At 38.4% G+C, this 23,086-nt stretch overlaps 2 protein-coding genes across 6 annotated transcripts in view; one reads left to right on the top strand and one right to left on the bottom strand.

Annotated features, from left to right (window-relative positions):
- Window positions 1-23,086, bottom strand: part of cntnap2a (contactin associated protein 2a) — a 292,011-nt gene that overhangs the window by 94,419 nt on the left and 174,506 nt on the right. For all 3 annotated transcript variants that reach the window (XM_067485956.1, XM_067485954.1, XM_067485955.1), the window contains exons 10-12: window positions 16,799-16,948; window positions 7,621-7,783; window positions 2,844-2,950 (exon numbers count right to left, since the gene is read on the bottom strand). In XM_067485956.1, the coding sequence (XP_067342057.1) occupies window positions 2,844-2,950; window positions 7,621-7,783; window positions 16,799-16,948 (420 nt within the window). The remainder of the gene's footprint in view (window positions 1-2,843; window positions 2,951-7,620; window positions 7,784-16,798; window positions 16,949-23,086) is intronic.
- On the top strand, window positions 19,640-21,738 carry LOC137104573 (cerebellin-1-like). 3 transcript variants are annotated; one of them, XM_067485969.1, is made up of 5 exons: window positions 19,640-19,983; window positions 20,662-20,787; window positions 20,887-21,042; window positions 21,120-21,248; window positions 21,344-21,738. In XM_067485969.1, the coding sequence occupies exons 1-5, from the start codon at window positions 19,752-19,754 to the stop codon at window positions 21,619-21,621; spliced, it is 921 nt and encodes a 306-aa protein (XP_067342070.1). In that variant the 5' UTR covers window positions 19,640-19,751; the 3' UTR covers window positions 21,622-21,738. The 3 variants fall into 3 exon arrangements, with proteins under 3 accessions (XP_067342070.1, XP_067342071.1, XP_067342069.1); XM_067485968.1 differs by having other exon boundaries at window positions 19,641-19,983; window positions 20,875-21,042; XM_067485970.1 differs by lacking the exon at window positions 20,887-21,042.

Raw genomic sequence — 23,086 nt, 5'->3', positions numbered from 1 at the left:
GTTGCCTGTCTGTGTTGGCACTGAGATAGACCCCCCCCCCCCCCCCCCAATTTCTGGGCCATGGTATTTAACGTACTGAGAATCACATATTTTCAATGGTAATAGTGACACCAAATTTCTCATGTGAGATTCCTGTAATTGCATAGTGGGTAACAAAAACATGGCTCACTGGTAGGGCATTGGGTTGAGATGCAGAAATCCCACCCCAACAGGTGTGGCCCTGCCCATCCACCAAGGGCCACCTTGGTGCTTTGGTGACCCCATAAGGGACGAGCTGAGTGCCCTTGATCTTTTTAACTGAACAAAATGTAATTAAAAATGAACATAAATTGTACACTGTGTCATAATATATACAGTAGATCAAAAACAAAACAAAACAAAATGCAGTTTGGCTGGAGGCTGAGCGAAGAATGGGATTTTATCTACTATAAAATCAGAACAGTTGATCCTGCATATGAAAGTGTTGAGAGATTTGCACAGCAGTCGCTCTCATTTTCTGGCCTGAGGGTGGCCCTAGAGAAGAAGGTATTACAGTAAGCCACTCAAAGAATTTTCAGAATATGTTGGAAGGGTAAAATCACTGGGTAAGTCGTGATATTGTAGTATTACTATATGCTGCCCACAAAAACAACAGTGTGACAATAACTATACCCATGAAAGCCTGTATTCTCTCCAGGCATTTCTGTATTTCATATCCACACTCTAATGTTTTTTTTTGTTCTGTTATATAATGGACTAAATACTAATTACAGTTTACAATTTCAAGATAGATCTAAAACAGCACATTAGTGACTATAGCTGCTTTTTGTTTCCCCTCTCTTTCCAAGAGGCAATTTCATGTGCTTGCCAGTCTCTCTTCAATGCCTGTCAAGAAGTGGTGTCTTGTCCCACACACTCTAGCAATCTATCTGACACCATATTGATGTTATGTTTGTGTTGATCTACACACAGAGAGGGGAGGGGAGGAATTACACTTCAAAGAGAAATGTAAGACTGGAAACTTGGAGTGAAACTTTTTTCATTAAGGCTGTTCACAGGTTCAACACAGTTTAAAATCAGACCTATTTCTCCCTGTTTGTTTGCTTAGTTTTACTCTTTCAGCTTTTTCATTAGCCGAGTTTTTTTTCTGTTCCACTTTTATTTTTTATTTCTCCTACAATACATACTCTGACTACTGAATTATTGGTCTTTCCTGTTTCATATCCCTCATCTCATCAAGTTTAGCAATGCAGTTACATACTGAGAGGATGTCTTCTTTATCAGAACTGGTTGCTTTATTACTGAACAGAAATACAGTAACAATCAGAAAGATTAGATAGAATATACAGTAAGAAAAAAAATCATGTTTGGGCGTTTTTAATTTACTGGTACAACGTGTAGCTTATAGATTATAAGCAAGTACAGCCAGTTAGTTTTAATATATTACGGAACGCGGTCTTTTATCAAAAACTTTATTATCTTTGGAAATACATGCCTAGTTTCATTGATAATTATTCAATTCATATTTTTATCAGCTACCCATTTAGTCAATAACATGTCAGAATACAGTAAAAAAAAATGGCCATTGCATTGCATCCTACAATGGCAACTAAAGACATCTATGTTTTTAAGCAAATAAATGTAGCATCTGCAACTGGCAAAGGTGAGACATTTTCTCCTATTAATGACATAAAAGATTACTTAAATATGTAATTTTGTGTCAACTTATTTTTTGTCAATCCTCTAATTGATTAATAAACTTATATCTCCAGCATTTAATAGTACTCTACCTAATACTCTACCTATTTACTAGTGTATGTCCATAAAGTCTTGCCACTTGCATGTGGCAGGTTTTAAACTAGAACTTCAGCTCTTGGCTTTCATTTTCATTTTTTATCCAGAGAAAAGCCCAGCGGACAAACTCTTTTCAAGTAACGCCATTTAAAAGCCTTAAACCACAAACCCACAGCTTTCAACTATTGGCTATAGGCTATCTCAACCAGCACAGTTTAGAACTAAATTCCTTGCTCAAGGGCACATCAATAGTAGCTGTTTAGGGAGGCTAAAGCACTGCTCATCCATCCTCCCCATCATTTTATTGGCTGGTCCTCAGGATTTGGCCAAAGCTTTCTAATCCCAAAGTAGAAATCCTAATCTCCTGGTTCTGCTGTGCCTTTAGCCATAATTGTGTTAGTGAATTAGCCCTTCCTAAATATTCACAAACATATAAATAAAGTAGACATATGGTCAGACAAAGGCATCTTTAAACATATTATAAAAATTATGTTTCTGTCTCTTTGTATGGTGTATTTTTTTATTTCATTTTGATGGTTTTCATTCGCCTGTCACTCAATGAGGTATCCTTTCTCTCTCTCTCTTTTCCTACTTTTCTCACGCTTCAGTATTTAACCCACTTGTTTTGAGTTGAACATAAACAGCATTGTCCAATGTTCTCTCTCAGTCTCTCTTAAAAGAGAACAATATTACTGGCAAATGGGAGGAGGCATGGCATTCTGAAGCTGTTAAGACGTTTTTTTTTTAAAAAAAAAAAAAAACCTTCCGGCTTCTTCTCTTTCTGACTGTGTTCTTTTTGTGTGCTGGTGCCTTTGGTCCGATTGTCTCTTTTCAGAGCAGAAAAAAAAAACACACAACACAGTCAGAGAAGTCTGGCTTGTGAACACTTCAAAACTTCAGCTCTCCCTCTGCTGAGAATTGTGGCGTTAGAAAGAAAAACAGCGTAATCACTCAAAGGCCAGCTGAAGAAGGCCAAACCAAACAAACACAAGAGGAATAGCATGCAATGGTGTTAAAGTAAAAACATGGGCAGGAACACAAATTTGATGAATGCAAATACACACACTTACAAGTGTGACACGTGGCCCCAGTGTATCCTCTTCCATCACAGGTACAGCTGAAACTGTCCCAAGTCTGTTTACAATGACCACCATGTTCACAGTGGTTGGGCATACACCTGGAGAGACGGAGAGAGTATTTTTAAATATTTACAAGACAAAGCCACTTTAAAACAGGACTATAATACAGTACATACTAACACTATGTCCATATGAATATGAGGCATGTAACAAATTTGATATTTATATCCATATACCTTTATAAGATGTTCCCAAAAAGGTGGCTCTGAAAGTTTTCTGCATTATCCATCATTCCTTCTAGCTAATGTATCATGTACTGAATAATAAAAACGGTATTCTGACTGTAATGCTGAAGGCGGTGAGGATATTATATGGTGGCCTGTTGGGAGAAGAGTTTTGAGCTAAAGCGTGTGATGTTTATGGTGGGGCAAATTGGATCCTCTTAGAATTCCTATATTTTAGGTGACACAATTATAGCAAAAACTTTTTCTAAGGTGTACAGATTTGCACTAAGGTAAAATAGTGACACTCATCTTAATAGGAAAACTGGCCCCATGTGATGTGTCAAATGAACATTTCAAACGGAACTTTCTCAGATAGCAGAGGGGTTCTTTCTAAAGCAATCCACTTTTAGACTGATGTATGAACATCACCCTGAGACCTCTACGTGATAAATGTGGATTTTTAGAGTACAGTATGCTTTACAGTTTTATTTAACACAAATGCATTAACATGGAAAATATTTCTACTGTAATTCTAATTCAGGTGGGAAAAAAAATATTTAAAACTATTGGGCCAGCACTAGGATATTAACCCTGTGAGGGTAGAAAAATTGTAACCATAAAGTTCACCAATACCATTAGCTAGCGTTTTAAGTCTTCTTTTCCTTTGGGCTGTTCCCTTTCAGGGGTCGCCACAGCGAATCATGTGCCTCCATCTAACCCTGTCCTCTGCATCCTCTTCTTTCACACCAACTAACTTCATGTCCTCTCTCACTACATTCATAAATCTCCTCTTCCTCTAGACCTCCTGCCTGGCAGCTCCAACTCAGCATCCTTCTACCGATATATTCACAGTATAAGTAAAATTCCAATAATAAATACACTGTTTGTTTAATACTTTTAATTTTATTGAAAAATTCATAACTTTTGAGAAACACAACCTCTTGTAATTCTGTAACATCGCAGTTACAATAAAGTGTAGACAAAAAAGGCTAACCTATCAGAAGCTGTGACACATATCAGAATAGAAAGAGTATATAGAGAGTAGAGAGAGAATAGATAATAGAGAATAGAGCTTCATTTCATTAATATTATAATATCTAACTGAAAACCTTTTTTACCAGATAAAATTATGAGCTGAACAAATCACAGTTTTATTGATTTTTTAAAGTTATCTAATTACAATAAATGACAAAAGAGAAGGAAATAAATTTTGGGGGAAAAAAACTAGCACTGCAAGCAAAATGCTGTTATTGCTAAAACTCTGTCTGCCTTAAAAAACAAGAACTGGAAATTAGCGGTGTAGATACAAGCACTGCTATCAGCCTGAGAGTGAATATCGTGTTAAGTGCACAGCAGTTAAGATATTACTGTTGTTCTTATTGAAATTTTAATACCAACTCAAATTTTGAACACATCAAAGATTTGTGGTTTGAGCTGCCTGCAGGCTTGGTGAGGATGGATCTCGGGGCAACGTAGTCTTAAATCATTTAAAGCTTTTACACACAGATACTTGCACACATGCTTTTGCGTATGCAAGTTATGTGATTAAAATATGAGTCTCCCTATTTGAATGAATCAAAGTGATGTTAAAAGGAAAGCCAGCTGGAGGAAAAACAAACACTGACTCATTAGAGTAGCAGGGGTCCTTTAAATTGGGGAGTTCAGCAGAGAGACACTCAATCTCTAAGGGGAAACATGATGATCACTGTTGTCCTACAGCAACTTTACAGTTAATATACAACTATGGGCTTTTTGATATGATGTACAGTATGATGGGTTCACTGCCAATAAAGCACCATAAGCAAAGTATATATTTTTGTGCATATATGCAAAACTTTCTAACTTTGTGAAATGGAAAGAACAAGAAAAGAAATGCAGGCATGTTTTAGTAACTGTGTGTACTCCATGTGGGTATGCAAGTAAGCAGCAATGCATGTGTAAAATGAGGGAGCGTTAGGTGCTGTAGAATAAATATAGGAACAAAGATGACATCTAAAATATAATCATTCACCTCTGAGGAAGCTGTTTCTTGGCAACTGTGTTAAGTGATGCAGAAAAAGACTCTTTGGGTAACACTATTAAACATGCACCTGCCTGCTACTTACAAATAATTCCTGGTAGCAAGAACCTTTAGACATCTGGTTGGCTATGTATAAACCTGATCCTGTAAGTGCCTAGAAGCTATGGAAAACAGAGTACCCACTGTGAAACTACTTAAAATGAACAAAAAAAGCTTCAAATTAAAATAATTAAGGGACTTTATGTACAAGTGAACACTGAACCCACTCTTCAATTCAAATCAAATAAACTGCAACTTTCTCAGCATGCTATTGCATGTCTGCAAAAACTCTAATATGGCTGTGATCCAAGTTTAGCATGATGTTTTGTAGCTTCAGCAGGCTAACATGTGCAGATTAAATGGCATTGTGCTACCACAATGGGCTGCAATTGACAAGCACCAACAATCACAAAAGACATTCTGCTGAGTAAGCTGTGAGCACTGAAGTACACCGACTATATGCGCTCTGGGCTGTGTATGGGAGAAAAGAAAAAGCTTTGACTAGAATGGAAAACCTCTAGAGTATGTGCATGCTTTCATGTGCTAGTGCATGTGTTAATGTGGTATCACACCCTTAAGGAATAAAAGTGACATTGTGGGATGAAGGAGTTTGCATGCACACTGTTTGCCCCTGTATTTGTCATGAAAGTGCGTCAGTGGGGAAGTATATGTGTGTTTTGTTTCCACCACCATCTCAGTCTAAACAGAATCCCACAGTGGTATGACATTGATCAAAAAGAGGTCAGACAGGGCTATTGAACTGCCTTCAAAGACATTCTGATTAGTTAGATGGTAACACTCCACCCATTCATCTTCCATGGCAGAACAGGGCCAAAGTACTGCAGGGCTGATTCACAACATTTGAAGTAATGAAGACAAGCAGTACTACAAGCAGCAAGGATGGGAAAGTGTTGTCCACGTCTTAGGACCTTTACCGTGAGTTTAATCTAAAAATCTGACCACTGTCAGTCTGCAAGTGAACCACACCCTGCGATAAATAATAAATAATAAAAACTTTATATACATGACATCACACTAAGGGGAAAACAAACAATAACAGTATGTTAACATTAATTCATAATTTCACTCAAATTTCATTATTAAGAAAGATAAGCTATGTAAAAGTAAGTAGGTTCAAATAAGTTAAAAAAATGTAACTTTTGTATTAGGTCATGACTGAAATAAGATTTTGTTAAATAGCTTTTATGAAAAACTCTCTAGAGTACATAATAATCACCTAGTGTCCCTCTGTAGTACAGACCAAGACTAAAGACTTTTTAACTAACATATGGTCAGCTACTAACATATGGTCAGCTACTGCATGTAAGATGATTTCATGACACTAAAACAGTTATTTGCCTAAAGGTTTTACTGCAGTTTTAAATTAAGTTTAAGACACATATCGGTTTTTACTTTGTATCAACTTAATGTGGACATAACTACAGTAAAGTATCCGCTCTTAACATGAGGACAAAATTGATCTAAGCTCTTACATTTAGCTTTCCATTGTTCACCTTGATGATGCAGTTGCCAATATTCCCTGAAATCTTTTTTTTAATATGACTACCACTGATCTTTGATTTAAAATGACACTAGGTCTAATGCAGGAAAGTTAAACCAGTCCACAAAGTTAAATGGTCTGCACTTGTATAGCACTTTTCTACCTATTGGTAGTCAAAGCGCTTAACACTGCTTCTTATTCATCCAGTCGCACACCGATGGGGGAGCTGCTATGCAGCTGGCCAACACTCACTGGGAGCAACTAAGATGGGTCTCAGTGTCTTGCTCAAGAACACTTAAACGTGTGACCAGAGAAGCCCGGGATCGAACCGACAACTGTGGGATTGGTGGACGACCGCTCCACATCCTGTGCCACAGTCACCCCGGTTAAAATGTTTTGGACAAGACGTGATTCAGTGTGAGGAAGCATTCAAATTTAGCTCAAGGCGTGGATCCTTCCATATAAGGCAAATCCATCCCAATGTGTTTGTGTAGTCCATGACAAGGAAATAAATTGGTATGTCAACGAGTTGTAATGAACCCCTTCACTAAGCCAACAACAGGACGTGCTGTGTAGAATCTCCAGCTCTGTTACACTTGGAAACAAAACAGGTGTATGATTCATTTTTCATGTTTGAGTCAAATCCTAAAGTGTTTTCCAGGAATGAAGCTTAGTCTTTACTTTTAGTTTAAATCAAAAACTGTAGTTTACTCATATCCTCTTACACTGTGAACCCACCCCATCAATTATATACATCTGACAAGCACACAAGCCCCAGCTATACAATTATATTCTTGTTCACACACACACACAACAGCCAGAGCCCTGACTTATTCATCTCCAGATAAGAATTCATAGTCTTGTTTACTATATCAACCTTCAAACGTAAAATCACTTGATTTATGACACTCCTTGTCCTTGTGTTGTGCAATGTGTATTTTCATTTATGGCTGATTGTGTGAATACAGGAACTATAACTCTTACCTATCTATAATTGCACACATGTCCAGACTGACATTCTCAAAAGCTCCCACTGTGCCTTTTTCCACCGCATGCAAATCAGCTGGTTGGTCATCTACCAGGATTGCTTGCATGCAACCCTGGAAGGAGCGCTGGGATGGTGGCAACAGCGTCTGAAGAAAATATCCTGAAACAGATACAAGAAAAAATGACTGATAATTGGAGATAAAAAAAACAAACAGTGACCAGAATTTGAGATGACACAGAAACAAAAGGGGGTGCATAGCAGCTTGTGTTTAAAATGTTAAGTTAAAGAAGTAACAGTGTTTGGAAAAAGGACAATATACAAAGAAAGATGTGTACATTTGATGTATGATTTAAAACATATAATAAAGAGGAGACTCTCTGAAAAACTAAACATCTAACTTCTACATCATTCCCTTGATGGGAACAACAAACCTGTCCTATGTCTGGTAATTGTGTCCTTTATAGCCATGAGCCTTCATCACTCCTCTTCTTTTCGAGCATTTACGCAATGCCCATTTGCCTTAATACTAGTGCTAAGCATGCAATATACTACACGATATATAGGTTTTATTATTTAAAGGATTTTATGAGACACAAGAGTCAATGACCCATCCAGGCATTGCACTGGGCCTTGACTGACACAGAGACAAGGCTAGGACAAAACTGTCTGCATATGGTGTGTGTGAGTGTGTGTACACTAACTCTTTTGTACAAGTTCCATGGACAGTGCAGTTGTGTGTATGTATTTGCACATGTCCTCATGAACCTGTGTGTGTTCTTACAGTGTGCAGGGACTATCGATATACGATTTGAGAGCCTAGAGTTTAATCTTTGCCACTAGCACAGGTCAGTCATAAAACACTGTCGCTCAATGACATCTCCATCATTGTGGTGTTATATGCTGTCACACTCCAGCATGACTATCAGCCTGAAGGCCAAAGCATCAAAGAGGCTTATTATAGAGGGCATATGCACAGTGTGTGACTCAACATAATTGTAGTTTATGTGGAAAGCTGTCACACCAGCAAACAAAGCATCACAAAAGTGAAATATGTATGCTGATGTAGATTTGAGCTTTGAAAGAAATTCATTGATTTCTTTCAATGTTTTCATTTTAATTTAAATATTTTAACCCCCCCCCCCCCCCAAAAAAAAAATTCCCCTGTCATCTTTGCCATCTGTCTTTTTTCCTGCCACATCTCTCTGCTGTCTTTTCGCAGGAGTGGGAGACAGGCAGACAGAGAGAGAAAGAGAGAGAGGGAGAGATGCAAAGGGAGAGAGAAGATGGGAACCAGAGCAGACTGCAGCTGGTTGGCAGCGCTTTGTGTCCTGTGGATAGCATATCAATGCACGGGGAAACCGAGTCTTCCTGACAGTCTGGCAGAGCGATGCATGGAACATGGTGGATGGATGTATGATGCTAGGCTGTGAAAGCTGACAGATGTTTGACTTCTCTGTTATTCTATCTAAACTACCAACAGGGTTTTTCCCATTTAACCACACTATACTCCCAATCTACTTGTGTGCAGAAAGCGATATGTTTCACTTGCTACATCTTAGATTAAAAGTTTATCAAGTGAAAATATGATAAATTTCAATATCTGGAGACTTTCACCTTTTGCTTAACCGTAAATTCGCTGTCGCCTCTATTATGACGGTACAATCATGCTTTACATTTTTTACATTTTCCTGACAACATTTCTCCTACAGTGATTATTACTAATTATTATGTCTTGCACTCGTCCATCCAATGAACATTTGTATTTTTGTCATAAAAAATTTGATAATGTTTGTTTTCTGCTTCTTAACAAATGCATCATTATGTTTTCAGAACAGGAGCTGTAGGGATAAAGTACGATTGATGAGGTGGAGTCTGACAGACATAGACACAAACAAAGCATACATTTGGTTATACAGCTGTACAAGCTATTACACACACAGCTTAAATCCAAGCTAAGAATGCTTGAGCATATTTTATTTTTTTTCCTGAATGCAACCACGATCTGTGGTTTTAATTTGTGGTGTAAACAAAATGCTGTCTTCCATTTCCCCAGGATTTGGAACAGCAGCAATAATCCACTTTTATCACAGCCCGCTTCCTGCGCCCAAAGAGCTTCTGTTACAACACACACTCAAAGACCAGCACTAGCTCTCTTCTACCTGAACACATCAGACTGGCACGACTGGCTCAGAACACTTCTTCCACATCCCAAAACATTTAGGGATGTGTATCAGCTTCCAAAAGAGACAGGCTGGAAGTCTCCCAAAATGCTAAAAGATAAAAATTAACCAAATGTTCTGAGGATGCAACTGACCAAGTGCTGCTATTTCTTTATGGGCTATTTTTCTAAACTGTAAAAAACAGTACAACACTGTAGCACACACCAAGATCACCTTAAGCACCTAAAAGAGTACAGTACAGTACAGTAAGCAATAACAAGACTGTCACTTCAAATATTTTTTAAATGCAACTCAACTGCAAGCGTGATTATGGTTTTGTAGAAAATGTATTCAAAGGGTCCAGTGTGGTTAGGATTAGCTAAGAAAATCTCTTTGGTAAGAATCGTGAAAGATTGAGGTGTTGCTGATAAATATATTGTTTTTAAAGTGTTGAGGGGAACACCTAAACACAACTATAAAATGTTCAGTATCAACTTATTGTTGTGCTATTCTTACTATATTAAAAGAAAATGTAAATTGGTTGCCTTTACATTACCCACATGTGTTTGTGCTTGCAGGTTTTAGTTGTACAGGAAAATAATTTTTAGAAGAGAGGAAAATGTATGCGAGCCACACGATGCACAGCAGCGGCAATGGCTGCTCTTTGGTAAATGTGGGCATCAGAGTGTATGTCTACTTATTAGTAAAGTTTAAAGATTAGGAGGTTTCAGGAGAAGCATGGCTGAAGCATGCTATACTTTATATTACAATTATTTATAATTTGCTGGGATAATTATTTAACACAACATGAGTTTCCTAAAAGGTCCCTGGTTCCACTCTAACTGTTTCCGCCTACACCAGTTTCCTCCCGACATGCATGTTAGGTTAATTGGTGACTCTAAATTGCCCCTGTAAATGTGAATGTGAATGTTTGTCTGTCTGTGTACAGTGTGCCTCTTTGTATTTTACCTGAGATAGACTGTCGACCTGTCAAAGTCTCATCTAATGACAGCTGGGGTAGGCTTCAGCCCCCCGCGACACAGAGCAAGATAAGCGGTTAAGTTAATGGATGGATGGATGGATGTGTTCCTTACATTCCAACAGAAGTCCAGGCAGCGCTTCTCAAAGGTGTGATAACATTTGGAATAACTTCGCAATGGTAAGCAAGTGGACATTGCAAAACCAAAACATTTTTGTTTACAGTTATGAAACGCTAGCAAGCTTCAGGGTGGAAAATACCATAATCTACTTCCTCATTAGTATATCCATTTATCCCGTGCTCCTAAACAGAAAAGAGCATGCTTTGTGTATGTGTGAGTGTCAATCTGTCTGTCCTCATGAAAAATTTAATGTTTGGATTTCATGTGTCAGTCACTTACTAATTTCTCTAAACGCAGCGTCGGGAGTAAGAAACTACTCCCCGTAAAATAGGCTTTGGGTTCAGGAGACTGCTCTTAAAAGCACACGCTGGAAGGATGGAGGGCTTGAGATGGAAGAAGGAGAGAGGGGACAAGGGAAAGCAAAGGAAAGGGTTGACCTGGTTAAAACAGATAAGAGGGATGAGAGGAACGGGGAGAGGATGAGGCCCAAAACAGAAAAAGCTAAATTGAAAAGCTGGAAAGATTGAAAACAATGAAAATGAGGTGAAGTGGAGAAGAGAAAACATTGGAGAAAATAATTTAAGTATTTTGTTACTTTGACAAAAGTAGAAGTTCAGAAATTAATCAGAGCTTCACTTTTTCCACACTTTAATGAGTTGCAGATTTTCATAAACTCAAAAACCCATAATGACAAAGTTAAAACAAGGAAATGTTTAAAATTGAAAATCTTAAATAATCAAAAACTGAAATGTCTCATTTTATATTAAAGTACAGATTACATTACATTAAAGTACTCAGACTTTAATGTAATACTTTGTAGTGACCCCTTTGGCAGAAATTGCACCTTTGAGTGTTCTTGGGTTAATATCTACAAGCTTTGCACACACAAATGCATTTGTGCAGTATCTTCCAAGCAGATCCTCTCAAGCTCTGTCAGAATGAATGCAAAGTGATTGTATACTGACGGTTTTAAGTCTGTCTTAAGATTATTCTAGAGCTGAAAGGTGAAACGTTGCCTTAGTCTTAACTAGTGTGCACTTCAGAGTAGGTTTTCTTTAGAGACCTCGTTGCCTTTGGCTCCGTTCTTGCTTCCCTCAACCCTGCCCGGCCTCCCTGTCCTTGCCACTGAGAAACGGCCCCAAGCACCAAAGGAGAACTTATTTTATCTGGCAACACACAAATCACGCTTGCCAAACTGCAGCCCTTGACAACCACATACAAAGTTTCAGTTCTAAATATTTTGGAAGTATTTTAAATATGTTGGAAGTGTGGTTGATGCCCACCTCAGAGTTTACACAGAACCCTGACTGACTGAATACTGAAAGCCACACATGTACTTTATTTCATGTATAAAATAATCACTGTGATCCTTTGACTAGCACCTTAAATTCCTGCCAAACACAATCCAAAGGCTGGATACTGTAATCCACAGAAATGGACCTTTCCTTCATTTTAACTTTCTTCTGGGGCTAGATGAGCTTTTAGTATTAAGAGGTGGGGCTAAAGAAAAATAATAATACTATAAATAATATACATAATAATTAATAAGTTATATTTTGTTTCACAGCATTTATACATTTATTTAAAGTATCATATGAAGGCCTAAACTATGTTGCATGTATATATAGTCAAATAGCTAAGCACATAAAAGATCAATGGCTTTTGCCTTGTCCCTTCAGGGGCCACCACCAAGGAATGTGTTCCACATGTTGATTTGGCATAAGTTTTTAGGGCGGATGCCCTTCTTGCTGCAACATCTTCCTGCCATAACCCTCCCATTTTATCTGGGCTCACGACCAGCACCAGGGTGGCCCTTGGTGACTGGGTGGGGCTGGTGGGGTGGGATTCATACCCGCAGCCTGCTGCATCCGAACCCCATGCTCTACCACTGTGCCACCAGGCCCCCTTAAACAGGCAACCACAAGCAATAGAATAATAATCACATATCTATAAAAGTTAAATATTGGTCAGTGCACTGACTGCACTGCTAGTGAGTTAAGGGCTGGGGGTGCAAGAGCCAATGACAGGAGTGCATTGAAGCTTATCCCGTATTACATCTGTCACAGCAGGAACCACTGGTCTGCCTTGGGAGAAGAGAGTTTCTTGAGCCAAGCAGAAAATAGAAACTTTGTAAGAAAAATTAGGTCTGTTGCTATAGTTCCATAATAACTTATTTTTATAATTTATTTGTCATTGAGTGAAAAAAAATTGCTATGAGCTGAGTTGAATGTGAAGCAGTTGTCAGAGGCGTACTCCAGCTGATTGTTGAGGATACGAGGATACATAGATGCACAAAGGCAGACTGTGAACCAGTAAAAGAAAATTCTGCACATTTTCTGATCAGTTATGCTACAGGCATTACTCAGAATTAAGAGCAAAGAAGTCTATTAACATCAGATGCACTGACCATGGCGAGCTGTGCCCACATTTAAAATAACTAATGACAGGTTTAACTTTTAATTAGACTGTATGCATTTCTTTGCATATATAGGCGAATAAGTGTTAATGATTATTTAGATGCAGAAGTAGCCCAAGACAATTGGCAGATTTACTTGGAGTTTTATGCCCAAAAAGTACATACATCTAAACAGAGAAACAAAAGCTAAAACGGGGCTGTTTTCTGCAAATGTGCTGCTAATGTAACAACTTCTGTGTAGGCAGGGCAAGAGAATCTGTCTCCTCATGCGCTCAGAGTCTTTTAAATACAGTTTTTTAAAGTCCAGGCAGGCTATCATAACGGAGCTTCCATCTAATCACTCTACTATAAAGGTCGGAATGATCGAGTATAACTGAGATGATTATTCTCCTGGTACAGTAGGTTCTCCAACATTAGCAGAGGACTTTATCATTCTTCTTCTTTGAGCTTCTTCCATTTTACACTTTTTCGGTGTGCTCCTAGAAACACTCACATCTTTAGAAATAATACCATACCCTTTCTCAAGGATACGGTACAGTTTGTCTCACCAGAATTTTATCATAGACTTAAAGCTTACCAGCAGATCTCCTTTTCAACATACAATCAAAAGGGACAAAAAGAGACAACAACCTAAAATAAGACAAACTGACTGCTGACATATGTTTGTCCCTAGTGTTGCTCAAAATGAGCATATAAAAACTAAATTAAATGATACAGTTAAATACAGTCTGGTTTCATAGTGGTTGCAGAGTTACTTTTTGTTTTTAATGAAGGCTGGTCCAGTCTGTGGTCACTAATCAAGAACGGTTTCCAACAAATACACAGCAGATTGATGCCCTAAAGCCATGAAATTTGAAACAGATGGCTAACTGGATGACTGAACCTACCTAAATTACTCTCAGCAGTTACAGAATCTGAAGCTTGTAGTATAAAAAACATGGATGGTTCATGATACTTGAGGGGCACCTGCTAATTGTGGCATATTGACAAGAACAGTCTAGGTCACATAGAGAGTGCTGCTGGAATACTGTGGGAGTTTTTGGACAGTTTAATGCGCTTGGCCTCTCTGACGCATCAAGCCGACTGGTCAGAGAGAGTAATTGAGGGCAAGCCAAAGGCTAAACTATCTTTTGTACACCAACTATATTATTCTGCTACCTCAGTGCTGGGATGGAAATTACCCCCGAATGTGATGAGATAGAGTGTTTTGAATAAATGTCCTAGATATTCGGTCTGAGTAGTAAGTTTAGTGTCTTTCTCTTTCTCGCTCTTTCTGTGTATGTGGGCTTAGGAGTTTAGGAGCGTTTGGTCAAAAACACCCACATAGACTGTTTATACTGTATAAATTCACAAACATGTACGCTACCGTGCACACACACATAGATTTAGATGACTTGAAGCCTTCATTGTAAATCTGTGATAATGGGAAGAGAAGGCATTGAATAAAAAAGCAAATCCAGGTCATGAAATTTGAGGCCATATCACTGTGTTGCATGACTCTGTTTTCCATTTAAGCAAAACCAAGTCCAATTGTCTGACTTAAGAACAAACCACTGGAGCTAAACTTGACCTGCAGAAACACACATTACTCTACCTTCTTCTTGAAAGATATCTTGCAACTAAACCAAGAACAAACTGGTTTAAATAGTTCCCAAAACTACTCCCACACTCTATGAAGCGGTGGCCTAGATCACTTTGTACTCCTTGCGATAGCAACAATCAGCAGTTTTGTATTCCTTGCAGCCTTCAAAGTTGTGTTTACCACTAGGCTGCTCCTCTGCATTCATTATGGCATGTAAAATTAACGAGTAAAAATCCCAGTCTCAGTTAGTGCCAATTCAGCTCACACACTGCACTACATACTTGGATCGTTGTTGTTTTTTCTGAGACGGAAACAATTTGTGTCTATCGGTATATAAATACAGATATATGAATTATGTCTGGTTTGAGCTGCGTGTTTCCTCTAATGAGGTGCAGGTACTGCTTCTGGGTTTTTATGTTTGATTTATATGTCGCACCCTAAGCTTCTCAGCTCTTTAAGACAACTTTTATTTCCTTTTCTACTTTCAAGTCTGGGCATCATTCATTAACCGGCAATTTCCTCAGCACGAAACTTTTTTTTTAAAAAATCTGTCGTTCCTTGTTTCTCCTTTCTCCTATTTACTATCTTTAATCCGTTTCACTCTTTTCTCTTCAGTCTTTCAGTCTGTCATCTTCTAGGGGTAAAGACATTACAGAGAACTTCTCCTCTCAGCCAATATTGATTCTCAACTCAGCTTACCAAAATAAATAAATCACCAATTGGATCAAAATGGGGACTGGAGGGGGAGAAGAGGGGGAAGAGGGGAGAGCAGAAAGACAAGGTGACAGGTAGTGTAAAAGACAGTTGAGAGACAGTAAATGATTAAATGTTAATACTGAATTATCCTGCAACACCCAAAAAAGCCATGAAGGAAATCCTTCAAAATGTGAGAGCTGTTTGTTTGGTTTTTGAGTGAAATGACTTGAGCGTTTCAGGGTCTCACATACTTTAATTTCATAAATAACAAGTCATCATGGGTTTAAGGGGGACTCATTTACTGTAACATCAGCGAGGAGGAAATTAAGATGGACAGCAGAATAATATTATCTGGATGTGTGTGAGAGGTGCTGTGATCCTTATTGACTGGCCTGGGTAAATGGGTTTGCTTGATTGAAGAGACTGTGAGGGACAGGGAGACCTGATGGAGCTATCAGAGCCCAGACTATCTTTCTCAGTTACTGTAATTTCATACAGGTCCCCACACACCCAACACACACAAACACACACACACACACACACACACACGGACACATAGATACAAACCATCTTCCAACAGACTCACAGCAGTGTCTGGCATCATTAACCTGGCGTCTTCCTAATTTAGACAGATTGTAGCTGCTGTTTCTGTGTGTGTATTTCTGTGTGTGTGTGTGTGTATTAGTATGTGCTCGCCTTGCTGTGGTTGTGTATATCTGGTGGTCTAGTTATGTCTGGACTCTTGCTAAGTGAGCAACTTCCTAAACTATAGCCACTGGGATAAAGATTTCTAAAGCCCTAAAAATTAAACAAACACACACACACACAAACAAATAAGACCTGTGCGCTCTGTTTTACTAACACCAAAATTTATATAAAAATGTTATATTAAGCTAAAAATGTTCTATACCAAATATTTAATGACAAAATCTAATTAGTGAGCAATTGATGGGTTTTTGTGTTGTCGCCTTATGTTAATTAATTCAATTGAATTCAAGAATCAAGAATTTAAGAAACAAGAGGTTATGTATTCTCAAAGTGTCATTCATGAAATCTACAGCATAAGTCCAGGCTGACTAAAAGAAACACTCTTATTTTTCACATCCTTACAGTATCTACTTGTACTGTATTATAAATATTGATGGATTGCCAATGGTGTCAATGAGGAGAAAGTGAGGGGTGTGTTGCAGTCAGAGCTGTGGTGCCTGCTTGACTCTGTACCTCCCAAGTGATAGGTCCCTCCTGTAGTGATGGTGAGTGGTGAGGTAGAGCGCACGGCAGATGCTTCATCCCCGTCTATCGTCAACATGGCAAAGTTCTCCTTGGCGACCAAACGCATTGCGTGCCATTGTCCGTCGTTGAGCCCTGAACCTGCAGGTGTGCAGGGAGAGAAACAAATGTATTCAGAAAACACACGCTAAACTTTAGAAGTGTAAATACTTCTTCCTGCAACATTTGGGGTAACTGTCCTGTGCCTCAACAACAAAAACTGGTTTCATTTCCTAATCTCTAAACGAGCTGTTACAGACGAACATATGAGAATTTAAAGATGACAGGGTGGCTTATCATAGGAATGGGGGTATGAGGGTGGTAAACTGAGGAAATAAAATTTATGTCTATGATGTGTGGCTATCACTCTCTGTTTTCCTTCTCCTTTGTCATAAAGCTGTTTTTTTCTACATGACTACAGGATGATTGCACTCCTGTGTGTATGTCTCTGCGTCCTGGAAATGTGGCTTCATATAGAGTTAAGATATCAGCTAAGGATCACCCAGCTGCCACCATACCGTAATTCTTCTTCACATATTACACGCACTATGCTCTCATTCTGTATCTAGGCCAGTGCCCTCTAGTTCTTTTCACTTTTCTTTTGTTCTCGCACTCCTTCTTTGACCCCCCCCCCCAATCACCACCCTCTTTAAAAGCTGAGTGCAGCTTCTAGTTTTAAGGCACCTGTGTCTCAACTCCATTAACTCTCAGAGAACCCTGAGTACCAGAGTGCATGTGTGTGTGTTCTTCAGTATGTACAAGTATGTACAAGCGTGTAATGTGTTGCCTTGTCTGCATATGTCAATGTAGAGTGTGTTCGTGCATGTGAGTTTTGTGCTCTCCTTTTCTCTCTTTGCTTGTAGCTGTGCTCCATTAAATATGAGTGATGTTTTGGAAAGGGACATTACTAGTGGAGCCCAGAGAGAAGCCAGCTCACTCTCATCACCCTCTCCTCTATACATCACTTCTTACTGACACCAATCTCTATTCATCCTTCCTCCCTGCCTCCCTCTCTGTCCCTGATTCTTTCTTCCATCTCTCCGTCTCTATTTCCTTCCCTTCGTTTTCTGCATTTCACATTTCCATTTTTTTTGCTTCTTTCTGTCTCTGTAGTCCTCTCCTCTTGTGACCATCTACTGCAGTGTCCGTCTTTTTCAATTTGGCTCAGTTCACTGCTTCACTGACTGTAATACATCCACAGTGTGGACGTTGTAGCAAAGTTCAAGGTAAAGTCAGGTGAAAATCAGTAGCAGCAAAGTGTATATATTTATGGATCTACATGCAAATCAATGTAAATGTACCTTTAAATGCTGCATGTGTCAATAATTTTGACCCATGTGTGTAAGACAGGGTGCAAGCTTCTGCTATGGCATTTGTTTTGTGCGTGTCTTCACTGTCTACATGGCAAACTTTTGCACTGTTTATTGCTTCCACTTGGAGACCCTGGTTTCATGTCAGCAGGGAGTCTGCACTAATTAATCTCCATCAGCAGGGTGACCGTGTGTGTGTGTGTTTATGTGATTACAGCAGCGCCCAAAGAAACTAAGAGCCAAGATGGCCACCAGCTGAGGGTTGTGACCGCTGTGGCCTTGCTCAGTGAAATGCTGGTTAAATATGCACGAACACACACATGCAAATACACAACAGCGCAAACGTAAAAGCAATTATGCATAAATTGTTCCCAGAACTCTGTCACATAGAAAAAATACAAAGATATTGTTTAAAATAGCATTTCTGTTCCACTTGAGAAGCCATGAACTGAAAAGTAATAATGACAGACAATTAGAGGATGATTCCTGCTCTTTCTGGATGACATCTAAAAAGTCAGTTCTGGTAAAAAGCGACCTTGATGTGCTCCTTCAATCACATTTCTGATGGTATATTGGTTTGATGTAATCACTGTCAAGCTTCCGGCTTCATCCTGTTCCTCTCTATAACCTCTTGACTGTAATGGAAAATAGACACTGTGTAACCTTGTGTCCTCTCATCTGTTTTACATCATCTGCAATAGTTTTGAATGATGAGCTTATCAGTGATGGCAGTGTTATTGAATCTTCACACTGACTGCAGCACACGTGCACATACAACAGTGCCTGACAAAATGCAAACCCAGTCAGGGTTTTCTCTCTCTCTCACTCTCTCTGTGACATATGTCAACCACACCTGCTCACATCACGCACATGTGGGCTGTCTGCTGCAGATAAAGACAGCACAGATAACGGTGAAGGGTAGAAGGAGGAGGAAGAAAAAGGATCTGACTAGATAAGACTGTTTTATGGCTTATTTTGGAATTGTCATTCATATGTAGGGACCTGATAAAATAGTGACAGGCTGACCAGTGCTCTGTTTTTGTGTCATGTGAATTAAAAATGAAGACTGCGCTGAGTTCACTTGCATCACCTCCATACTTTCACTGAATGCTTAAAAAAGTCACTAAACTAGGCAAGCATGTCTTCCCAGGTGAAAAATGAACCAATTGAAACCACTGAAAAGTCGAGGATAATTTAAATAAAAGCAACTGTTGCGGTCACACAAGGCATATTGTTCCAACTTCCATTTAATACACATTTAAAGGTTAGAGTTAGTCCCTGACCATCTGTATTAACAAGATAGCATCTTGTTTAAACAAGATAAAGAGAAATGTTTGAAAGAAGATATGTCAAAGTTGTTTTCTGTTGTGTTAATGTGGGATTGTCACTCTTGTGTAAACGGCTGTGCCTATTGCATCATTTTATCTGCCTAAACAGGGGCGGCCTTCTTGTGTCCACTCTGTAGATAATAATAACAGAGAGTTATTTTGTCCACTCTTGCTCACACCACCTATGCACAGTGGGAGTACATGTACTCTAAAACACTGATTCCATTTAATTTCTTACAGGGTTTTCAAGACGGCTAAGGCTTTACAATGAGGGCTTCTCTGCTGCTGGTATTGTGTATGTCTGGGACATGGACTAAAGGAGACAGCCAAGGAGCTGACCAAGGATTACAGATGACTGGCGAGACAAGGAAGGGTATCTGGGAGGAGTTGAGAGATCTAAGGGACATGGTGGTGGAGCAGACGGTGGAACTCAGGAATACCAAGGATGAGCTTCAAACTCAAAAAGATAAAGTGGCTAGTTTTGACAAAGAGATAGCAGGTAAATCATGCAATGATTACTACCAAACATTTTGATAATTTGTAGCAAATGATCAGCCAAACTTGGGCTAAATGCATAAAAAGTAATTAACAGTGATGAGAATACAGTAATCAGAGCTCAAAATTATTTTGATATAAAATAATAAAAAAAAAAGGTTAATTCATTAGGCAGATGTTTAAAATCTCTCCATACTAGAGAAAATACATTTATTTATAAAATCCAAAAACTGTCTGTGGGTCCAGATAAAAATTAGTCAGTATCTACAACTGGTAAAATATCTTGTGTGTGTATTATATTATTATTATTATTATTATCTTATTTTCTGCCCATGTGTGAGACAGTCTTTTGTGTAGTCTACAAAAAATAGTTGAAATACGCAGAACCAACTTTAAATGGCTGTATCCCCGGTACCAAAACAAACAAACAAACAAACAAACAAAAAAACACTACAATGCCAGACATTATGAGATTGGAAAATTCAATAAAAAAGGCTTTTGCAGATAATAATTCAATAAAAAGCTGCTTTTATGGCTTTTATGGATATCAGCCAGATAGTCAGAAGTGTCATGTCAACAGCAATAGATAATAAATCAGAAATATATTCTTATGAGGATGTCGTGGAATGCTACAGCTTTACTTTTTGTAGAAAAAAAATCCTCTGTTTCTATGATATTGCAGTGATGAGCTCCAGACTGGCAGCAGTTGAAAACAAGGTGACAGCAATTACGCTGGAGCTGGAAGCAACTAAAGCTGAACAGCAACTCAAAAAGCAAAAAGCGGAGGAGGCTGAGAGACTGAATACTGGTATGCAATTACAAAAATAACAGATTTGGTCATTTTCAAAATTTGTTGAAAGCACATTTTAGAAATTATGAGCTCTCATGCTTCTAGTGCAAACAACAGAACTGGTATCACTGGTCTCCAGACTGACAAGCAGTGAGCTGGAGGTGAAGGAGCAGAAAAAGCTGCTATCAGGTCTCAGGGAAGAGCTCACTATTGCTCAAACTGAAGGACAGCTCATGAAGAGCCAAATGGCCGAGATTCAGCAGATATTTGCTGGTAATTTGCAGTAATACATCCTGCAACCCAAATGTGGCATCAAATGTTTATATTAAATGCTTCCATCTTGTTTACAGAATCCAGAAAGGTGGCCTTCTCTGCTGCTTTGACGACTGCAGGAAAGATTGGACCATTCAATACTGAAACTCAACTCATCTACAAAAGAGTTTTCACAAATATTGGTGGGGGTTACAACTCAGATACAGGTAGCGTATGCAAAACGATAAACGACATAATGTCACTCAGGAGATGAACAGAGTTGAACTATCTGATTTATTTTTTTTTTTTTTTACTGTTGCAGGTATCTTCACAGCACCTGTCAAAGGAGTATACTACTTTCGATTCACTGCCTTCAATAACAAGAACGGAGAATGGCTGGCAGTAAATTTATACCATAATAGTCAAAAAATTCTGCATAATTCTGAGCTAGCTAATGGGCATACTTCTATTTCAAATGGATTAGTTTTACAGCTGGAACAGGGAAGTACAGTCTCCCTGCGTCTCCAAATAAACTGTGGGCTTTATGATGACACTAGCTCTTTGAACACCTTCAGTGGTTTCCTACTGTTCCCTGTTTGATATCAAGAACCACTTGATATCTTTAAACAAAGGCCTGAGACAGTGTGTGTAAACAGAAACGACATCATCACTACCAAATAAAAGTTAACTGCAAAATAAAAGTTATGCGAAGTTGTTGATGGAATGGCTGCTTTCTGATCTTTCGAGCTGACCACAAGCTGAACCTTTTATATCCACAGAAGAATGGAGTTGGCCCTTATATGCTGCAGTTACTGACTTCATATGTGTGATCATCAATGAGCTAACACAGTACTGTATTTTATTGGCTTCTGTCATGAGAGTAATTTCAATTTTCTTGCACTATTTATTCAGTGCAGACATAGAGAATCAGGTTTGAAAGCTACATGAAAAAAGTCAACCGTTGTGAAGATTAACAATGAGTAAATGATTTCTCCTAAAATTATAAAAACTTAAGTGGACAGGGTGAACTTGACGTGGTTACTTGGCTTATTATATTTTGCTGTGTAGCATATATGACTTACAAAAAATATGTATATAAAATATGTACTATGCCAAACTGCACACACACATTATCCAGCAGCTCAAAAGAGTAATACTCACATATAATAAGCTAAGTTATGAAACTGCAATTTTTAATAAAAACAAAAAAAAACAGCAAAGTAGCCATTAAAGAACCACAGCAAATATTGTAAGAACTAATTTTTCTTGCCAGCTGTATTTTAGTCAGTACACTGCACAACTCATTTAAACTAGTCAGTCGTGTGTGTGTTCATGACAGAAGGAAATGAGAACAAAACAAAAAGTTTTAAAATCCACAATGACATTATCATCACATCCAAGTTCAGTTAAATGTGACTTTCCAGAGTTCCCATCAACATATGAAACATTAAAGTATCTTGTGATTAGCTCATTGGTTTCATGTACATACACAGGACAGCAGGTCAATGTGTTGGTACATTTAGGACTTGACTCTATAAATACAGTGTCCTAAGCACATGTTTCAACACAGCACAGTTCTCAGTGAACCCACACATAAAAAACAAATGTACTATAAAATGTCTCTGCTAGTCTAAAAACACAAATGTACAGGACTTGACTATCTAAATTTTTCTGTTATTCACACTGTCACAGTTTTTCTTTGTAATGTTGGTTCCTTTCTCAGATCAAATATGAAATTCTCAATGATAATTACAGTATCATTGAATAAGACATTCCTACATTTGAAGATGTCATGTTAATTCAAATGTATTATACTGGTTATTACCTCCCAAAACAAACATTAGTACATTGAAGAAGTCAGTCCATGCAAAATGTTGTCAAATGTCAGCCATCACACATGTTTCTATCCACTTCTATAAGAGCTTTTTGGAAATATGTCCTGAATTGATCTCAGGTCAATCTTCTCTGTCACTAATAAACAGGAATGTGCAGTGTTTAATCAACCAATGATCAACCATTTCTCTAAAATAGCTCAGAGATGCATCTCATCATCCTTCACTCACTC

Source organism: Channa argus, chromosome 19 (genome assembly GCF_033026475.1).
Source record: "Channa argus isolate prfri chromosome 19, Channa argus male v1.0, whole genome shotgun sequence".
In the NCBI taxonomy this organism is placed as follows: Eukaryota; Metazoa; Chordata; class Actinopteri; order Anabantiformes; family Channidae; genus Channa; species Channa argus.
Note: the sequence above shows the minus strand (reverse complement) of the source record. Positions and strands in the feature narration are given on the sequence as shown.